Below are 20,421 nucleotides of genomic sequence, written 5' to 3'. Positions count from 1 at the left end.
AGGAATTCCTCTTGAGAGGAGGTCCCTTACGGCGAGCGAAAGCTTTTACTCACCCCCTGCTCAGCCACAAGCACTTTGTCAGCGGCAGAAAACAAGTGAAGTGTAGCTGTCAGTGCCCCACAGAAACAGGTTTTGACTTAACAATAGTCACTCTGAATATTTTCTCTCTGGTCATCTCCTAAGTAGTTCTCTTTGGCGACAGGTTTCACCATTGTAGCCTCCTGCAAATGTTCTAAATCTTTCTGATTGTAGAATATGTTACATAAATATATGTTATATAATTTTAATTACCGCGAGGTAAATATAGCAGGCAGCAAATTCGGTTATCTGTAAGATGGGCTGTACTGATAACAGCAAGCACTGCGTAATCATGAGGCTTGGGCATAGGAACACAACTCTGTGCTCTTTCGTAGGATACTTTTCCACTCTGTTTTGCAAGATGTAAGAAGAACAGAATGCCTCTCCAAGAATTTAATCCAGAAGTTTCATGCATTACAAAAAAATATTTTAATTTTTCATTGGGTCAAGTCAGCTTCCAGGTGAAGAAACACATCAGTGAGAAAATGGAATTGCTTTGTCCATCCTAGTGCAAGAAACAATGTTGTTATCTCCTTATTGCTGACTCCAAATGAGCATTGCTCTCTGTACAGGGAAGTTTACTGGAAGAAATAGAAAGAATTCAGTGGTTTAGGTGAGGTCAGGAATTTGTTGTAAGAAACCAAACAAGAACAACAACAAACTGGAGCAGGGAAGAAGGTTTGCTGACTTTTCTTCAGGGCTGTGGATTTGTCGAGCAATAGCATTTATCATGAATAAATTGTTGGCTGTGGATGCAATCTGACCACATACATGTTGATTTAAAGGAGCTGTTCCAGTGAAAACTCCATCCTTGGTCAAGTGCTCTGTTGGGGATCACCCTAGGAGTTTGTACAGTTTGAATGGTGATGGTGAATTAATTCAGCATCTGTAATTTTGAGAATAAATAAGCCAAAAGGAGACGTGCAAGCTTAATGATTCTATTCACACAGGCATGATACATTAAATAGTAATACGGAATACATTTTCTCACATCCCTGAATGCACAACAGCTGTCTGCTGTATCAAATATTTTTCCTTTAAGGAGTGGGTGGAAAGCAATTCATGAAGGCTGTGAAAACTGCATATGAGTGTGATTATTTTCAGGGAGTTGTGCTCAAGTGATTTGGGTTTTATATTCCTCTTAATTTTTTTATTATGTTCTGTATGTAATTCTTCATTTTCATGGTCACGTTGAAGCATGTGGAAGAACGCTGCCATCGCCATCTGGCAAGTAGCAATTCCCTGATAGCTCTGGTTGGTCGCTGACCATATTGATGTTGGTAGCTCAGCTGTCAGGGCAGTTACCATAAAGATTTACAGTTGTATTGTGTGTTCTGTCAGCGTCTGGAGTTCACTGATGACTTTGTGTGCAGAGGTTTACCTTCCTATTACTTGCACTACTCCATGACAGACTGAAGACTTCTCCAAGGGAAGGGTATTTATTTACTACAATGATACTTCTCTTGGTAGGAAATTCATTGATGAAAATATTTTTAGGAAAGCATCTACAGGAATACAGTCCTGATTGCTGGAGTCCTAGCTTGTGAAATCACCAGTAAAATTTTTAGTGCTTATGATTGCTCCTGTATTTTTCTTCTATCCATCTGAATTATTGCTCCCTACATAGTGAAGACCTTTTATTTTTAATGAAGTGAAAGAAAAGAGAGTGTAACAGAAACAGAAGGGGGTAGCATTTTAGCCTGCTACATAATGTACTGGAAAGGTACAGTCATGTCACAGAGGGGTTGGAAGTTTTTTATTTTTGTGTGATTTATATACTATGCTTGCTGTGTTTGCACATGTGCAAGGAAAGAACCATATCTAGGAGTTGTAGCAGGAATGAGACTGGAAGCATTTTCTTTCTTGCAAATGGGAAACCATTGTACCTGTTTGAACCAGGTTTCAGATACTGGTTTCTTCAGATCTTTAAAAATGTTTACAATATATACTGCCTTAGGTTTGTTTTTTTTTTTTATTTTTAATGTTGACAGGATTAGTTTTTGTTTCATTTTCTGTGTATGGCTATGACAGAATAAGGATATGGAATGCATTTTTAAAAAACTCTTTGCAGTGAACAGGAATAATTTATAGGGAGTGGCAGAGCTGGAAGGATTCTAAGTAACACCTTGAGCATGGGGTTGGAGATCCTGAGAATAGGTGAAGGACAGTATTGCATAGACCTAGAACATCATGCCTCAATGTTTTGAGTGTACAAGTTAGTTCGGGTAGTGTTACATAATAAGGGGTTAAAAACTGAATACATTAAAGATTCCAAATCTCACAAATGTGGAAAAATATGTTCAGCACCCATTAGGAAACATTAGGTTAACTATATTTTGAATTTTACTGTAACAAAGGATGTGATAGTTACAGATCTTCCAGAACAGTTTTAGTTGAGCAGAAGTATGTTCTGAATTTCTGACTTGGCCAGCTCACTACAATTTTGTGTTCCCCAGCAATCTTCTTTAGGTCGGACTCACAGTGTATTTTGGTCAAAGCATACCTTCCCTGAGGCCTTGTGTACTTGATAAATTGTCTGGCATAATTTCTGGAAAGTTCATTTATGTTCTGATAATTTTTCTCTAAGTGCCTTGAAGTTTTTTGAGAGGACGGCTAAGGCAGGGAGGTGTAATGCAGACTGCTACAATGTGACTTCTGGCAATGAGCGCGTTTACTCAGCATCTGCACGAGAAAGTGACATGTCATTGTGGAGCAAATAAAACATTTTATGGTATTTTCTGTAACTGTAAACCCTGTGCCATGGATTATGTGGCTATATCGTCCTCCACTCAAAGCTTCTAGCTGCAAATAAAAGCCTATAGATGTAAACTTTAAAATCTGATTCAGAAGCAAATACAAAGTATTTGTATTAACAAAGAATCTATAATTATCTATATCTTAACAAAAATAAGTTATAATTTTAATCCAATTACACATCAACACAAATAATTGTTAGCATTATTACTTCCACGTTCTTTACATTTAGCCAGCTTTCTAATCAATGCTTATCAGGATTGCAGCTGTACTGACTGGTACTGAGTGCCACTACTGGTTAAAAGTAGCACTTCCAGAGAAACAATATCTTCTCAGTAGGTATATAGGGGATCTTGTAATAAAAATATGTTAAAGAATGTTGCTCATGAAATGTATAATGATCTGTGTCAATGGGCACTTCCCTCTAAAATGTAGTATTATTTATACTTCAAAGAGAAAAAGTACATACTTATATCCCTCAGGGGCACAGAGAATGGAAGTTATTGTGTTGGTATTTTAATACAAATTGCTTCCTGCATTTCTAAGTGGCAAATATATGAATATTCATAGAATCACGAGGCCAAATGATCATCCAGCACAAGGCACGTAAGGGAGAAAAATGGAGGAGCATCTCCAGAATCTCCAGTTAGTCTTTGCCTGCGGGTGGTAAGTTTGTTACCACATTCCCATTCCTCCGGAAGATGTCACAGTCAGGACCTGGGTGGGAAGAGCTGATTTGAACGGGAAGGGTGTGTGGCTGGAAAGCCCTCGGTACAGCCTGCTGCTTTCCAGAGCTGGGGGCCTGCCAAGCAGCAGCCTGTGAGGGATGCGAGCTCCTCCACACAGCGTGCCCTTCCTCACTGCGCTTACCGGCTCCCTGGTGCCTTTTATGTTCTCCGGGATTTTAGTATCCTTTCTCATTGTCCTTGTGTTTCGTAAATACCCTTGCTCCAAAAGAATAATCTGCCAGTAGCTGCATAGATTATTGCTTTATAATTCTCACTTTCGGAGAGAATGGTAGCTGGCCCTGGGTAGCTGGGGTCAGAAAAGAGCAGGCCCAGGCCCAGGTGGTGGCAAGTCGGTGCCACCTGGGGGCTCTGCAGGCTCGAGAGACGGGCGTGCGACGGAGCACCGGCATCGCACCGGCCCCGCTGCGCTCGGTGTCGGGGAGACCCGTGCGCCTGCCTTAGGCCGGTACGCTGCGGTGTGGGGTGGTTTACGGACACGAAATAAACTTCCCAGCAGGACAGGCTGGCAGGGCGGTTTTGTGAGAAGGAGAAGGAGCACAAAAGAGTGATTTGTCTGTAGCGGTGGCAGGACCCAAATGAGGGCGCAGGTTCTTTGCAAGCTGCTTCCCATTCCTGCACGGAAGCCGTTGGGCTGGTTCGCCTTTAGCATCACCTGTTTCAGAGAGCTGCTGAGTTTATTTGAATGTGTGTTCTTGTAGTAACAGCCATGTTCTTGTGCTTTGACACGTTACGGTTTTAATGGTATGTATTTAAGAGGAAGCTGCTAATGAATGCTTGAAGATGTATGTAATTTACATGCCATTTTATTTTGAGCAGTAAGACTGTGTATTGATATATTGAAAGTATTCAGGCGTATTTTAGGGTCTGTGAATGCAGGGTGAGCGCGATAATGTCTTTTGGGGCACGTGCATTGCCGGCAGTGCTGCATGTCGAGGTTTGCTGTCGGTTTGGGCTGAGTTGGGGAGCGCTGGGGAGGGGTCTGTTCCCGCGGGGTGCGCGTTTCCCTGAGCGGCCCGAGGAGACACGCTTTTCCCCATCTGCTGGGGATTCCCGGCGCCGCGTCCGGGACCGAGGTGGGTGCCGGGGCGGCTCCCGGGGGTGTCCGTAGATCCCCGCCCGCCCCGTTCGGGAGCGGCGCGGCGCGACAAGGGTTAAGGCGGCGGCGCTCGGCGCGGAGGGATACGGAGCCGGAGCCGTGAACGTGGTGCTGAGGCTCTGTAAGCAAAAAAATGTCCGCCTGAGGGAACCCACAAGTTCCTTCCAGCGGGGGGGGAGCGCTCGGCTCGTCGCCTCCCACCCAGCCCGCGGCCCGCGCGCCGCCGCCGGCCCGGCCCTGGTCACCGGAGCGTACAGGGGCAGCGGGTAAGTGCGGGCGGCCGCGGGAAGTTGAGAGAGAGCGGCGGGGGAGGGAAGCGGCGGCCGGGCGCACGCAGGGGCAGAGGCGGCGGCGAGGGGGACGGGGCCGCGGGCGCGCGGGCGGGAGTGGGGCTACCCGGGGCGGCGAGGGGGAGACCGCGGGGGAGGCGGAGGCTCCTCTCGGGAACCCGAGGGGCGGCAGCCGGGGCCGGCCGCGCGGGTGGCGGGGCGGGCGTGCGGGGTCTCCGGGCCGCGGACCGCGGGCAGGAGCGAGTCCCCGCGGGCGGCGCTCGGCGTCTACCCGCGCTTATAAAGGACCGAGCGGCTCGGAAACTTGCCGGGGCGCGGGGCCGCGGCGGCTCCCCCGCGGCGCCCGCCGGCACAAGGGAAGGCGCGGGCCCCTCCCGTCCCCGCCGCCGCACGCGCATTCCAGCCCCCCCCCCACCCGCCCGCCCGCTGGTGGCGCGCGCGCCCGGTCCCGCGTGTGCGCGTGCGGCGCGCGGGGGCGGCTCCCGGCCCGCCGCGGTCCCGAGCGCGGAGCGGCGGCCGCGGCCCCCGGTGGGTGGGTCGGGAGAGAGGGGGAGGGGGAGCCGGCACCGGGCGGTAATGCCGGGGCAGGGATGGCTCTGCTGAGGCTCGTCCGGCCCCGCTCGTCAGCCCCATTGTTGCGGGGACAGTGAGTCACTTAATCTCTCGCTAATTCTCCGGACCTCGCCGGGCCGCGGCTGTTTATTTGCTTTCTCTTGCCTGGGGGGGGACTTAATTCCTTGCGGCCGCCCTTCTGTGGCGTGACGGTGCCTTGCTCGAGGTTGGGGGAGAAGTGGAATGAGGGAGAGGAGGGAACCTGAGGAAACTTGAAGAGAGTTGGTTAGTTCGGGAAGCTGCTGCTGCCGATTCCCTCCGCCCGCCCGGCCGAGCGAGGCTCCCCCGGGAGTCTCCACCCCGCCCCAGGGGCGCAGGTACCGGAGGCCCCTCTTCGCCGGGGCCAGGTTCGCGCCGTGAAGTGCTGCCTGTGCCTCTCTCCCTGTGCCCTAGAAAGGTGATCGGAGGAGCAGAGGAAGATGAATTCCCAGCAGCAGAGGATGGCCGCTATAGGAACTGACAAGGAATTGAGCGACTTGCTGGACTTCAGCGCGGTAGGATATTCTCTGAGGTCTTCTCATGACTTCTCCGTGGTCGTGCGAGCTGAGGAGCAGGGGCAGCAGCGTGCAGGGCTTGGCTGGGTCTGCCTCAGCCAAGTTGGACACCTGAACTTTGATGTAATGTCTAGACTTCCAGATTTAATACTGTAATACCAGCTGGGTCAATTGGTTTAACTGGTTAAAATCAGGCTGACCCAGTGGTGGCATAATCTAATAATTAACATTGGTTAAGCTGGCATGTGGCACTGGTACCTTGGCTCTTGGGTGTTTTTTTTTTTTTTCTTATTTAAACAAAAGAAAAATTATTTCCCACAAAAAAGAAGTTAATAAGTGATGGTCTTGGCTAAGAAAATTGTAGGTATTTTCTGTGTGTTACTTTTACCATACCAAAAAGTCTCCTGATTTTTAAATATAATAGAAAACTACTGCATCTTAAATGCTGTCTTTGTGCAGTGTCTTTATACTTGTAGATCAGTAAGAAATATAATTTGAGTAAAAAATGGTAAGTCGTGTAACTATTTGAAATAGTCACAAGTAGTAGTAGGTGTCCTTTTAGTTTTAAGTTGTTTGTGTTCATGCAGAAATGAGGTTTTGGTCCTATTAAGGAGTACTTCAGCTTATTGGTTTTGTGTTTCCAAACACACATCTTGCATTGTTTTCAAGCAGAAATAGAAAAAAAAAAAACAAACCTGTTTCCTTTTAACCTTTTTTCTGTTTCCATTAATAATTCAGCACAGATTTTCGAAGCCAATTAAAACATGTGTTTTTTTTCTTGTTTTGCAGATGTTTTCCCCACCTGTAAATAGTGGAAAAACCAGACCAACTACACTAGGAAGCAGCCAGTTCAGTGGATCAGGTAGGATGCATCCGAGACACATAATGTTCATCTCACTGGGTCTTAATGTTTCAGTGTAGTCTCCATGTTCTGAGAGAATTGTAGTCTTTCATTTGTGCATATTCTCATAAGATATTCAGATCAGTTAGAGATGTGCTGTTTTGGTCTTTATAGGGCATTTTGCTAACTTTAACCATGGTTTTCCTCTCTGTCTTAGACTTTTAACTGCAGTACTGTGAAGTGTTGAGTGTCTCTGGCTATACTGACATGGAAGTTGTAAATTTCTTGTATTAAAAATGAATGACTATGGTGTTTTTGTTTAAGAAAATCAAACCTAAATGTTCACTTGAAGAATTTCCTAGCCCCCCTGTATAAAGGGAGAAAACTTCTGTAAAATACCAAATAGTTAAATGCTCCTGACTCAAGGCCATGCTGTTTTTAAATGCAGTGCTTAAGGAAACTGTGAGTTTAATACAATTTTCTAGTACTGTGTAGTTCTCAAAGACTTGGCAACTAGAATTTTCTTGTGTTGAAACTTTATCCATGCATCTGGAAAGCAAGTAACTGTATATTTACATGTTGCATGTGTTTTGTGGCTTCAGTGTATTATCACATTATCACAGGGTCCACCTCATTGCTATGTCAGAGACCTTTAAGCTAGGACTGTAATAGGAAATAAGAGCAATTTTAAAACAGGTGCTTTGTGTCATTCTCTAAAGGGAATACTTACTACAAAAGAGAAACCAAAGTAAATTTTTGATAAAATTTTTTATGTAGGTTCATCTTGTTTGAATACAGTGAAATGATATTTTTGATCCTATGGATACAACAAAGTGATGTTTGTGTTTTAGTTAATGAAAATAAATGTTTAGAATGCCAGTAGAGAAGTGAAGTAGTGGCTTGAAGTTTTGCAGTGACATCCCCTGTTAGCCTCTTGGGTTGTCAGGGCTGTTACTTTGGGAGTCCAAATGACACTGCATTTTAGTAACTCAAAGATTTTTGGTTTTAAAAGTATCTTAAAACTTATCCATTGAGTAATTTTTCAAATTTTCCAGAGACTCTCTCACATTTAATTTAATGAAACTATGTAGCAAATGTAATTGTTACATACTTGAAGGAGTCTTCAAGTTAGTTTTCTCCTGAAATAAACGACTGGCTTCCTCTTCCTCTTTGAAAGTACGTCAGGTGTAAGTTAATGGCAATAGTAAGACAGCAAATCTGTCTTACAATGTAGTTAATATTTAAATTTTTTAAAAATACAAATATTTAAGAGAGTTGTTTCCCTTAAGCTTGTTTTAAAAGACATTCAGGCACCTAAAATTTAATTGTGGGGAGCACAGCCTGAACACCTCATCCCGCTTTGTCCTTGCTTTTCCTGAATGAGTAGAATGATTTTCTGTTGAATAATAATATTTTCATTTTTACATAAGGTCTTTGAGCACTGCTAAGTAATGTGGCATGTCCTATTTGTAGGTAATGCTTCCCTTTCTTCCCTTGGATGTTTTAGAAAAAGAGGAAATGCCAGAATAGATATTTTGTGAAGAGAAACAGTGTGACTCCTTGAATTTCCTTGCCAATATGGTGTATCCTCCTATAAATCCAATTCTCGGTACAGCACTGCAACTGTCAAACAAGCTACAACCTCAGCTGAGTTCCCCTTGGAATGACAGTAGTATATATTTGTGGATTTTCATTAAAAACGTTTCTAGCTGTAGAAATGTACTGGATAGTGGATTCTATGCCCTAATTCTGGTGATGTTATGATCCAAGCCTTGACCTAGCATGATTACTCTACAGGAGTGGGAGGTGACAAACTTCTTTATTAGTTGGGTTCTGAGACATTTTAAGTGTTGTAGAAAAACTATGCCAAGATCAGTGATGAAGTACAGGCATTTAATTTCTAAGTACTTCGATTTAATTGTGGTCTTGCTATAATTTCAAGTGTTTTGTAAATACTTAAAAGCTTCTTTTTTTTTTAACTGACCAGAGATCACTTTTTAAAGAGAAACATGGAAAGAGGAGGTATTTATTCCTTTGAGCTATCTAGGATTGAAAATCACACTGTGCACAGATTCCTAAAAAGTACTTCTTTTTTTTCTTTGGGTGTTGCTGCCTCTTACAGAGACTTTCAGTGGTTTTGATGGCAATTAGAGAAGTGAAGCTTGTTTTAACATCTTTCCCATTAAGCTCAGTTTTATTTTTGTGATATTTTTACAAGCATGCTAGAGGAAAAGTGCTTTCTTTTCCTTAGTTGAAGTAAGACTGTGTTCATTGTTTTTTATTTTAGAGCCCCCTCTTTCTCATTTAAACTTAAACATCTGCTAACACCTCCCCTCCCCCTCCAACCTGTCAGTGATTTGAGATTCGGCCTAATGGCCCCCATTAAGTAGGTGAAGATCAATGTATGTCTGCATGGCTCTTAAGACTCCATATTTCTGGGAAATCTGATTTAGAAGGAAGGAATGCTTCCTTGGTGCTTTTTCCTCCTCACCCACTGGTCCCTAGTTTAAAAGGACAAATTAGTTGCAGCTAAAAAATGGATAAGTTTTGTTTGTTTTTCAGGCGTGGTTTTGTGAAGTGTTGGAAATACTGGGGTGCATGTTATTAATCCTGATGTAACAAGCTTGATTTGCTCTAACTCTGCAAGACTTGTGTTGATTATATTTTAGAAATATATGTGTAGTTGGGTTGCATGAATAAAACAGCTAATACAACTGATGTATAATTTGTAAGAAATTGCTGGTTTGGATTAACAGATGAACATTGTGTTTTGATTAAAAGATAGCTGGGGCAGGTTTGCTTTCTACAGGTAAATCAGTTATGAATGAAAGCTGCAGATAAAATAAGTGAACTAATCTGATATATTGTAGTATATTATGACAGTAAGTCATGTAAGCTGCTGATAAAGTCAAATAACTTGGTCAGACTGCTGGTGAAAATAAATATATTGGAAAAGTAACTTGATATGTAAGCCAGTGAGTTAAGCCACAAAATATTCCTCGTCATACTGCTGTACTTAATTCTTGTTTGAAACAGAACTTGTGATTCTTTTGTACTCCAAAACCAACTTCTGAAGATGAAGCCATTTCTGTCTTAGAAACTTTAGTAGAAGGTGGCAAAGGTCAGAGATCTGTTCGTTGGACTTTTGAATCAGATTTATTTTTTCTTCAGATTTTATGTAAAATCTTAAGTCTTCTGTTGCTACTATGGCTAAAGGTAGTGTTTGTGATTTACAGTAACATTTTGCTTGTTTTGTCTTTGGCTAAGCTACAACATAAATACCAATACAAGCTTGGATGGTTACTGATTTTGCCCAACACCCTTTATTTATTACATTAGTACATTTGTTACATTAGTAATTCCATTAACAACTAGTCACAATATGCACGTGCCCACCATAGGCAATAGTAGTGCAGTTTTCTTATGGTTTTTAGTAGATGTGATCACAATCTCAGTTTTTTCTGTAACTGATTTTTTTTAATCTCAGGTTTGGTACCCTAAAATAACTCCCTTTGGTGTTTTTTTTTTTCTTTTGCAAAGAAGAGTAACTCCAAGGCAGTATTTTTCTGTGGCCTACCATTTTCAATTTAGTACCTTTTTCAGTGTACTAATAGCATTATTTATTACTTTTGCACATGGCTGTACACATGCATCAGTGAGGTATCAGTCAAAGAGATGAAGTAAGATATTGTGGATGTGTAGCAGAAAAGAGAGATAAGAGTTTAAATAAGAGGTACAGTTTAGGAGCTAAGCTGTCAAAATATGACACCTCTTGCCTGTAAGATTTTTCTGAAGTTCATGAGAACTAAGTATGCAAATTTGGGAGTGAACAGCTTTGGGCACAGATCTTGTGTGTACCTAGACATTCCCAATACATGCAAAAACTTCTGAAGGTCTCTGTTTGGATATCTGTTTGTATTGGTTTGGTCTCTTTTATACAAATTCAAGAGACTAACTGCCCTTTCCACTTGTCTCTACGAATGTACTGAGTTTGTAAGGGGTGAACTGGATTGGGATAGGCTGCTAATGAGTGACTTGATGCAAAGACCATTTAAGTTGATAGCCTGCCATTAACCTGAGTGTCCCTAAATTAGGGCCGTGTGTCTTGAGAATGGACACAATGGCAATTCTTGAGCAGGTCTCTTAAGTTACCAAACAGCGTTTCCAAAATTAACAAAACCTGACTTTGTCAATCCTGTGAACTCCTATTTTCTTTTCAGTTTTCTTGTAAAAGAAACAAACACAAAAAAAAAAAGTTTGGGAGAGTTACCTGGAGGAGCAATGGTTTAGACACTCTGTTCACTGATCTATTCAATTGCTGAAGAGAAAAGTCACTCTTATTTTGTCTTAAATGCTGGAAATCTGGAGTGGCCTGCTAAGCATTAGTGCATGCAGCAGTACAGCTTTTTTATTTAAAAAAAAAAATTAATATCTGGTTTGTCCTCTAGCTTCATTAAAGGTGAACCAGCAGACCTGGTAACCTGGTATTTCATCTTTGGTTTGAGGGGTGCTAAATTCAGTCCTCTTCTGAAGAGCCTTAGGAGAGTTGAAGAAGCTTGTGCTTGAAAGCAGAAGGGTGTCTGTGGCCTCTTTAGCTTCCATTTTTTGTAGGGGGGAGCCGTGGATTACTCTTCAAATGGGCCAGATGCAAGTGAGATCGAGATTTCAGTCTGCATCCCTCACCTGTTGCATTTAGAAAGCTGAGGGTGATGCAGAGCCAGTACATTCATGACTGCAGTTTGCCTGTTGGCAGCCCCTGTCTCACTGCTGCTGTCTCGTTTCCTCCTTCCATTCCTTGCCTTTGGAAAGATAAATTACCAGGCATGCCATGAAAGGTCTTGAAGTATAGTGTATATTCCTGTGAGATAACAGCTTCCATACTCCTGTTTAGGAAAGAGAAGGGAAAAAATGTCGGATAAGTAGAGGCAACTAACAACCCAGCTTGAAAGCAGTAAATTGCAAGGTATTTGTGGTCATATGGATATTGAGGTTTTGGGGATTGAGGAAAAAGGCAGAGTTACTAAAACAACTCAGTATTCTGAATCTAGCTTAGTGAACAGGGAAATAGGTGTCAGTCCATTGTTCATTACTGTTGACTTTGATTTTGAAAGATGATGGTATGAACCTCATGACACTTGGTCAGAATTTCTTTGCTGTTTTCCAAATAGAAGATCTGAGAATTTTAATAGTACTTATCTGTCTTCTGTTTAGAGATACATTTGACACCATTAGTAAGGGAAACTTGAGTTTTGCTGTGTTGGTGTGTAGAAAGCATTCTTTCAAAAAGTTAATCCTGCGTTTCCAGCAACTTTTTCCTTACATGAGAGCAGCAGTGGTCACACCAAGCCAGTGTTACAGGCACAGCATGCAACCTCCAATCCCCATGTAACTATTACTGGTTTGGGATGCAAGGAGGATCTTTGTAATGATTTCTGGATGGCTTCAGAAGATCTGGGATTGCGGTAGTGCCTTGTCTTCTCCTGATGTGGATCTAAGGATGGGGTGCCTTGCACCATCAGCCTCCCCTCAGCCAGTAACTCTGTGTCCTGCCAAATTTTTCTGATCTACTGTAAGTGATGAAGAATATTCAGAATCTTTGGACAGTGGTCTTAATGGCATGTGGAAGGAAGAGGATTTGAAATTTTGTATTTATCCAGACAGCAGATTTGATAGAAATGGAAATGTGAGGACTAAGGGTTTGGGTAAAGAGGAGGAAGAACAGTATGAATGGGATTCTTATGTATTTCTATGTCCTTTAATGTCAGCTGAGTTTGTAATCTCTCCCTGTAAAAATTTAGTGTCTGCAGCTTTTGCTGAGTTTTAGCTTTTTTTGGGTTTATTTGTTTATGGTCTCTTTTTGATGTTTAGCAAAGGAATTTCATGTTACAAGATTCTCATTCATACATGCTTGCCAAAGTTCCCCTTCCCCTCACTTCTTTCCAGCTGTCACACAAAGAGGATTTAACCCCTTAGTTGTTCTGCTCTCAAGTTGCTGTGACAGCTGTTTGTCTCAGGTAATTCTACTTTATCCATAGCTGAGCCTGCAGATGTCATTATATGAGTTTCTGTTAATCTACCCTATACTCTGCCATTAACTCAGTAAACTATATTTTCCTGAAATTGCCAAAGGTATAGTGTAATTTTTTCAGGGCTGAACATTGTGTGTATTTATGAAGAGAAGGTTGTTTAAGGCAGTAATATACCATATCACTTAGTAAGAGTGAAGTTTGTGGAAACTGTTTTTAAAATCAAAGCTGCACATAAACTGAAATAGTTTGTTAGGCTTCTTGAACTGACCTCTCTTGACCATGGAGATGCAGTTCTGTTTGTTACTCTATTGTGGAAGGTTTATGTTTTCAGGGAAATAGCATTGAGCATTTTCAGATCCACATAAAATTTGTTAAAGTACTCACGGAGCCAGATTTGATCTATGGGATATAATAAAGAAGTCTTCTATCTAAAATTTGCTTCACAAGAAATACTAATTTTCATACTTGAAAATTCAGTTTCAATAAATGACCTCATGAAATAAATTATCTTCTCTGAAAACCTTTTTTTTCAGGCATTATCTAGTTCAATGTTTTAGCACTTCCTCAGAAATATATAGCAAAACTTGATTGGTTTTGTACAATCTTCTGTGAGGAAGTCACTAGATTTTAAATAAAGAAATAAGAAAAGGCAGTATTTTCTTTTGCATGTGAATTATTTGGAGATTGTTATTGAATATGCATCATTAATTCTAAATAGTGTATTCACCTTTATCACTTTTGGCTATTAATTTTTTCCTGCCTTTTCCTATAATGTTTATCATTCTATGGATAGTAATTTTATTTTTAATATCTGAGGGGTTTTTTTTCTGCACTATATTGTAATGGCCAGTCCTGCATTTTGTGGGTTTTATTTGCTTTTTGTTTATTTTTAATTAATTTAAAAATTTAGTGGTTCCCAGTTGTATTGTATACCTCAACCTGATGATTTGGAGGTACTTTGTGGTACTTGATGGACTTTTTAAATACTACAATGCATTATTTACTAGTGGTTGTAGGGGCAAAGTTGTTTGTTTCTTATTTTTTTCTATTATGACTCTAAGATGAGATAATGATAATTTTTTTTAATGTCTTGAATGAATGCCTTGTTTTTTCATCTGTAAAACAAAACTGTGTTTGTAAACACAACATTCAAAAACATAAAGGACGTACTTCTTTGGTGAAGATGTTAACTGAATACCAAGAATGATCAGAAAGAGTAGCTTTTGTTATATTGATAATATCTCACTGTTTTCAGAGGATAATCAGGCTAAAAAGTACCCAATCAATCTTCAGGACTTTGTTAGATTCCTGTATACTGGAAATGTGATTTCTTATTTTTTTTAAGTAAAGGGCTGAAATGGCTTTAAAATGCATACACTTCATGTTTTATCAGTGTAATGCAGAAAAATCTTGCTTGACCACACCAGAATAATTGTTGCTAGTGTGTTAAAGTAGTATTTGGAATGGGGGGGGTGAAAAAGACTTGACTAAAAAATGTTCACTTTGCAGCACTAATGAATGCTCTCTGTGAATGGTAGTAAAAACTTAGCATAAAACTAAGGAAAGTTTATCTTGGACAGACAAGTTGTACATTTTCATATTAGGGCTATGGAAGTGCATTTAAAAGATGGTCCAGAAGTGTACATTTTTATTATAGTAGCAATTTCTTGCTAAGTGGAATATAAGTAGGTTTAATTTTTTTTTTAATGTAGAGCTGACAATTTGCCTTCTTTTTTTTTTTTTTCTTTCCGGAAGTAACTTTTGTTTATTAAAGTGGATTTCTTGCTCCTGGTCTTCTGCAGAGATTGTCTATATTGTTTTTTTGTAAGCATGTGAGGTATTTGTTACACCATTCAAGTTTGCTCTGTTTTGGTAGCAGATTTTGTTGGGTTTCTTTCTGTGCCAGTTGTAGTTACAGAGCCAGCGGTGTCTCGTGCCTTGATCAGGTTGTTAATTGTGTGGACTTTAGTAAGAAGTTGAACCATTTCTACTTTGCTGTTCATGAACAAAACTGTAGGACACATTTTGTGTTTAGCTTGTCTCTTGCTCTTGCTGAAGCAGTGGTAACACAACAAAACTTATGTTAGGTTCGGCTGGAGTTTTATGCTGAAGTGTGCTCTGAGCCATATTTTGTGGAAGTTATATTTTAGATGGTGTATTCTTTTCCTCCTTTTTAAATATAAAGATGAGTATGCTGAGCTAATTGTTAGAAAAACATACCTAGTTAATCAAAATCCAAATTTGGCTATTTTTAGTTGTGTGCATTTTGCAGGTAAAATGCAAATAAATATCAGACCATAAATGTGCGTGTTCTGTACGTTAAATTAAATTGAGTTTAAAACGCATTTTACCCTTAATTCAGTATAAACAAAAAATCCAGAGGTATTTTTAGTCTTCTGTAGGAGAATGGAATTCACTGTGTGTATGTTTCTTTTTTGTTTACTGAATGCAAGATACTATTGTCTTGGTTGTTATCCCAAGAGCGATTGTGGCTGCCCTATGAAATGATTAAATCAGACAGCTTTGCTTGTAGGACAAACATTTTTCATATTGTGGTGTTTCGACCATTTCCAATGTGACACCTATCCCGTTCCAGTTCTTTATGCAGCAACTTGATGAGTCATAATCCTTGCAAAAGAACACAGCTTAAAATAATCACTGATTGTTTCTTTGCAATTCTATTCACTGCCCATTGCAGATAAATAAGAGCGGAAGCTACACTATCATTTAATCCTTCAGTGTTTGCTTTTGACGTGCAAAGTATTCTCTTGTAATAGAGAAGTAATCCATAAGGAGGGGAACTGCTCTTTCATCTTCCTGAATGCTAAATGAAGCCAAGGCTTTTATGAAGAGATGGTGATTTAATGAAGATGACCGAGTTTTTGAGTAATGAAAAGCTTTTGTGTATTTCTAAAAATGATGTCTGGTGCTTACTACTGTAGAGCTCAAATGGCTGTATTTTGTAGTGTGTCTTTGCAGGATTAATGCTTGAGATGCATAGATGCAAGAGGATTGAATAGAATGGTAATGCAACATTTTTTTCCTTAGCTGGATTTTATAAAACAAATGCACATTTCTGCCAATTTGTGTATAAATGCATGTCATGTCTGGCATGTGTTCTCTGCTCTGTGCAGTACTTTTATTTTGGTAACCTTGAAAATATCTCTGATATCATATTCCCTTGCCAGAGGACTGTTATAAGCACACACAAAAAAAAGGAGCATAAACTTTCCCAATACTCCTTATGACAGGAACATCTGAATTAGATACTTGTGAGTATTTGTAAGATGTTGAATTTAAAAGCTCCTCAATTAAAAAACTCCCCCCAAAAATACCCAAACAAAATCAAAACAACACGAAAAAATACAAACCAAAAAACCCAATACGAAAGCCTAAAAAACCTCCCAAAAATGCAAACCCCAATAAAACATAAACTAAGTCCCCCATATTTCTTCCTCTTTCAGCTGTTAATTTTATTAGTTTATTTGCAATATTTTTTAACAATCTGCAATATTACTACTTGCTAAGCAAGTCGGAGAATACTGATACTTCAAAATATCAGTATTCAAAGGAAGAAGAGAGCAGCTCTAAAGAATGCAAGACCGTATTTTCTCCAGCACATACACCCAACAGTCCTACCAGGCCTTCAGGGTGTAAGTGCTGTACAGTGCAACCAGAAGGAATCTTAAAAGGAGCTAAACTATTTTAGGCATTGTCAGAAACATTAAGAGTGCAGCCATGTTATAGTCTTGATTGTGTATGGGAAAGATAGAGCTGATTATCTGGGGTGAATGAACTTAGGTGGGCAACAACAGGCAGGGTTTTGTCTGTTTATGCAGATAAAATGTATGCAACTATTACATTAAGTTTTGAAAAGGAATGTAATAAAAATGCAGAAATGGGTAAATAACTTAAATTTCCTTCTGGTGGTTTTAAATGGCTTGAATTAGTGGCTGGTCCCTGTGTAGTAGTATACAAATGCTTACAAGGGTAAGGGTGATGTATATGAGGTGTTTAAAACTCGGCATGTTTGGTGATTAAATCTCAAGATGTCAAGGGTGGTTTTGCGAATACATTTCTGGGTAGAAGGTGAAGCATTCTATGAGATTGTTTGGGGTTTTTTATAGAGTGATGTGGTATAACCAGAGTTTCTAGCCACGTGTGTCTGTTATACTCATTAAACTTACTTTATTTCAAGATACTTGTTGAGTACTGAATAATAGTTTCAATAATTTGCTTCTTTGCTATGTACTAACCCTTCCCTTTTCCTTTGTCCTCATCCTGTTAGGGGAACTTGGGACCAGAACAGGGCTAAATGCCTGAATGCAATTTGTATTCTATGCTAATGATAATATACTTTTTGGCCTTTGAATAGTCTAAATTTGTTTAATAAGGTGAATGGTATTTTTTCTCTCAGAGGCACCAGTTTATAAGCAGGGAAGTCAAGTGAACTATCATAAAACCCCCCTGCTTTGTGCCTTGCATTCCTGCAAGTGCTAACTGGCATGTGTGTGACAGTGCCACTTGTGCTGCAGCGAGCACTCCGGCGGAGTTTGGCCATCTCTCATGAGTGTGTCACAGGTTGTCTCTGCCTTGGATCCTGCAGAACATGCTGTTGCCATAGCAATGAAAGTCCTTCTGAAGGCAGGATTCCTGGCAGAGCTCTTGCATCTCCTGAAGTGCTTGGTGCATTGGTCTGAAAGTACCTTGTCAGTATTAGCACATGGCTGGAGTAAAAAGAGCGGGAAGCAGAGATGTCCTTGAAATACATTATTTGCTTCTTTGGTTGGTTGAACCCAGCGTTCATAAAGCTACAGCTTTTTAAAATCTGACTGTGCGAACTTTTTGTGCATTAAACATATTTAGCTTGAATGCACTTAGAGATTGAATGGTTCTAGCAACTAACAGTGTTTATTGCCAAAGTACCACTGTCTGAGTGTCCCACAGTACTTGTCCCCTTTTCTACGTGGAAGAAATATTTTTTGAAGATTTCCTCTGTAGTTTTGGATAGTGCAGAACAGCCTGCTTCATTCATTGTCCTTTCCTCATTCATGTTTTTGGTTTTTATAAGTAAAATGGTTGTCTTGCTACCATTTTATTTATAAATGGGACACTAATGGGGGAAAATCACTTACAGAGGTGTAAAGTTCTGTATATTTGGAAAATATACCTTACATAAGATCTCTTTTTCAGGAAATTCAGCTATATCTTTGTATATAAATGCTTCTTCCTCAGACTGTAGTTACTAAATGTTAATTGTTTTCAAGCTAAGAAAAAGCTATGAGTTTTTTTGTGTCACATGACATAATATAGATTTTGGTGTTTTTTTGTATGTGAGGTTTTTCATTAGGAAGAAACATGGGAAATCAGAGACAATTTTTAGAGCACAGACACTCTAGCAGCCATAATATCCATTTCTACATGTGCTGTCAGGATGGAGTTGATTAATTTTTTGCTTATTTAAGAAGATAAAAAAAATTTAAATCTGAAGAATTGAGAAAAAAAAGTGGATTTTTTTTAAGTAAGGAGACAATGTGATTAACACTGTACAGTGTATTATTTTATGTGGACTGGGACTTCCATGTGTAAGTATTTATTTTTTACTGAAAAAGCCTCTAGATGAGATGAGTTCTGAAGTTATCCATTTAGCTTGCTCCTTCCTTTACATCTGTTTATGCAACTTAGTCTTTAGCTCTATCACTTTTTCTGAAATAAATAAAAGTGAGAATTCAGCAAACACTTCATTTTTCTTTTTTCTCCTTCCAAGTGAAATTAAGGAAGAATGAAATAATGAATACTTTATTTGTACTTGAAAACTTTCTGCCTGCTGCAGCAGATGTATGCATGTGCCATACTAGAGATCCTTAGCTTGGGTCTTGTTTTTCAGTCCTGCCTGGCCTTGCCCCTTTGTCAGACAGGAGAGCAGCTCCAGCTGGCCTTGGCCTTGGGAAGGTGGCTGAGCTGCTGCTCTGAGCAGTTCAGCCGGGACTTGGTGCTTACAGTTCTACCTGAGTCTGCCTGCCCTGCATGGACAGGCTGTGGTGGGAGGGCACCAGATACTGCACCAAGGAGAGGTCAGCACTGATCACAAGGAGAGTCTGAACCCAGAGAATCAGGCTCTGCAAGGTGGCTGCTTGTTGTTGTTTTCCCCTTTTAAGCAAATTTAGTGCTGCCTCAGCAGAAGTGTGTCCTAAAGCTCTGCAGCTCTCCTTGGGAACGCACATAGCACTGACGACCCAAGTACCCTCTGACTGCTGTGCCAGTTGGTCTCAAGTCACGTTTGGGAATAAAAGATCTTTCACAGCTCCAACAACTGTTCTATTTATGTGTCCTTTTAGCCTTTGAGTCAGTACTGATTGAGTAGGCACTGTTTTTGGGATTGTGGCAGTAGGGTCACTGACATACATTGAGATAAGCTCATTGTGTTCTGAATGTGTAAGTGTGTATAAATACTGGCCTGATTTTGTCAGGCTTAACAAAGATAGCATTTTAAATGAGTTTAGTATGAGAAGATAGGTATTTATCTTTTAAAATTCTAATTCTGAAATAGTTTTATACTTGTATGACTAATCCTTAAATAAAAGGCACAGATCATTTAATTCATATAACAGGCTTCTATATTGAAATATTAAATGCTTTTCAACATTCTGTAGTTTTATAATCTATGCTATTGTTTTATTGGATCTGTTCATTATAGGAACATGGAAAATACTTTATTATTGAAACGTGATTTTTTTTGTCTGAATGACAATTTATATCTAAAAATTCAATAGGAATAACAAAGTCCTAGGAAATACTATTACTCACTTTCTACTTAGTGCTGTTATTTTTGTAAAATTGTAAAATTTTGTAAAAAGTTCAAGCAGTCTTTTTAGCTCAATTAAAAGCTTTTGTCAAGATTGTATCATTGCATAGTGAAGAGAAGATATTCTTGAGTTTTAAAGGATGTAACAAAGAGGCAAAATTTCTGTTCCTGTTTTGCTACATTGTTGAGGAACTGCCTTTCTTTTTTCCTTTTCTATTTTTTGATTTCCTGAGCTCTAAAATGAGGGCTGGTGTTTACACTGTAGAACAGACAAGAAGTGTTTTTGAACTTGCTCAGTTAATGTCAATGGTGGTCTTGGAATGGGTTAATATCAATAACCTCATATGACCTAAGCAGAGTTAAATTAGCTTGCACTGTTTTCAATGTCGATATTCACTCCCTACTTTTGTATTTAGTTTGATGTCTCTGCTTGTTTAATTTAATCTTTTACTTATGTTGATCACTTTTTTTTTTCAATTCAGTTCTTGCTGTGTCTACTATACAGCTTCTTCAATGTAGACTCTGTTATTTAAAAATGTGGAAATGCAAATTTCAGTCTGGGGCTCATATCAGCATTACAGAAACTGTTTTAGCACACCTTCACAGATTACATATACGTCTCATTTCTGTAAATTTTATTTGAATCTTATCCAAATAAGAAAACACAGATACA

At 39.9% G+C, this 20,421-nt stretch overlaps 1 protein-coding gene across 6 annotated transcripts in view; it reads left to right on the top strand.

Annotated features, from left to right (window-relative positions):
* Positions 1 to 4,600: 4,600 nt before the first annotated feature.
* The window catches only part of TCF12 (transcription factor 12), a 162,332-nt gene continuing 146,511 nt past the window's right edge, over positions 4,601 to 20,421 (top strand). For 2 of the 6 annotated variants that reach the window (XM_036389663.2, XM_036389660.2), the window contains exons 1-3: positions 4,601 to 4,943; positions 5,973 to 6,073; positions 6,863 to 6,935. In XM_036389663.2, the coding sequence (XP_036245556.1) occupies positions 5,999 to 6,073; positions 6,863 to 6,935 (148 nt within the window). In that variant the 5' untranslated portion in view covers positions 4,601 to 4,943; positions 5,973 to 5,998. Of the gene's footprint in view, positions 4,944 to 5,543; positions 5,614 to 5,972; positions 6,074 to 6,862; positions 6,936 to 20,421 lie in introns of those variants that run through there. The other 4 variants (XM_036389661.2, XM_036389659.2, XM_036389657.2 and 1 more) reach the window with 4 other exon arrangements.

Source organism: Molothrus ater, chromosome 13 (assembly GCF_012460135.2).
Source record: "Molothrus ater isolate BHLD 08-10-18 breed brown headed cowbird chromosome 13, BPBGC_Mater_1.1, whole genome shotgun sequence".
Taxonomy (NCBI): Eukaryota; Metazoa; Chordata; class Aves; order Passeriformes; family Icteridae; genus Molothrus; species Molothrus ater.
The sequence above is the reverse complement of the archived record's forward strand: the minus strand, read 5'-3'. Positions and strand labels throughout refer to the sequence as shown.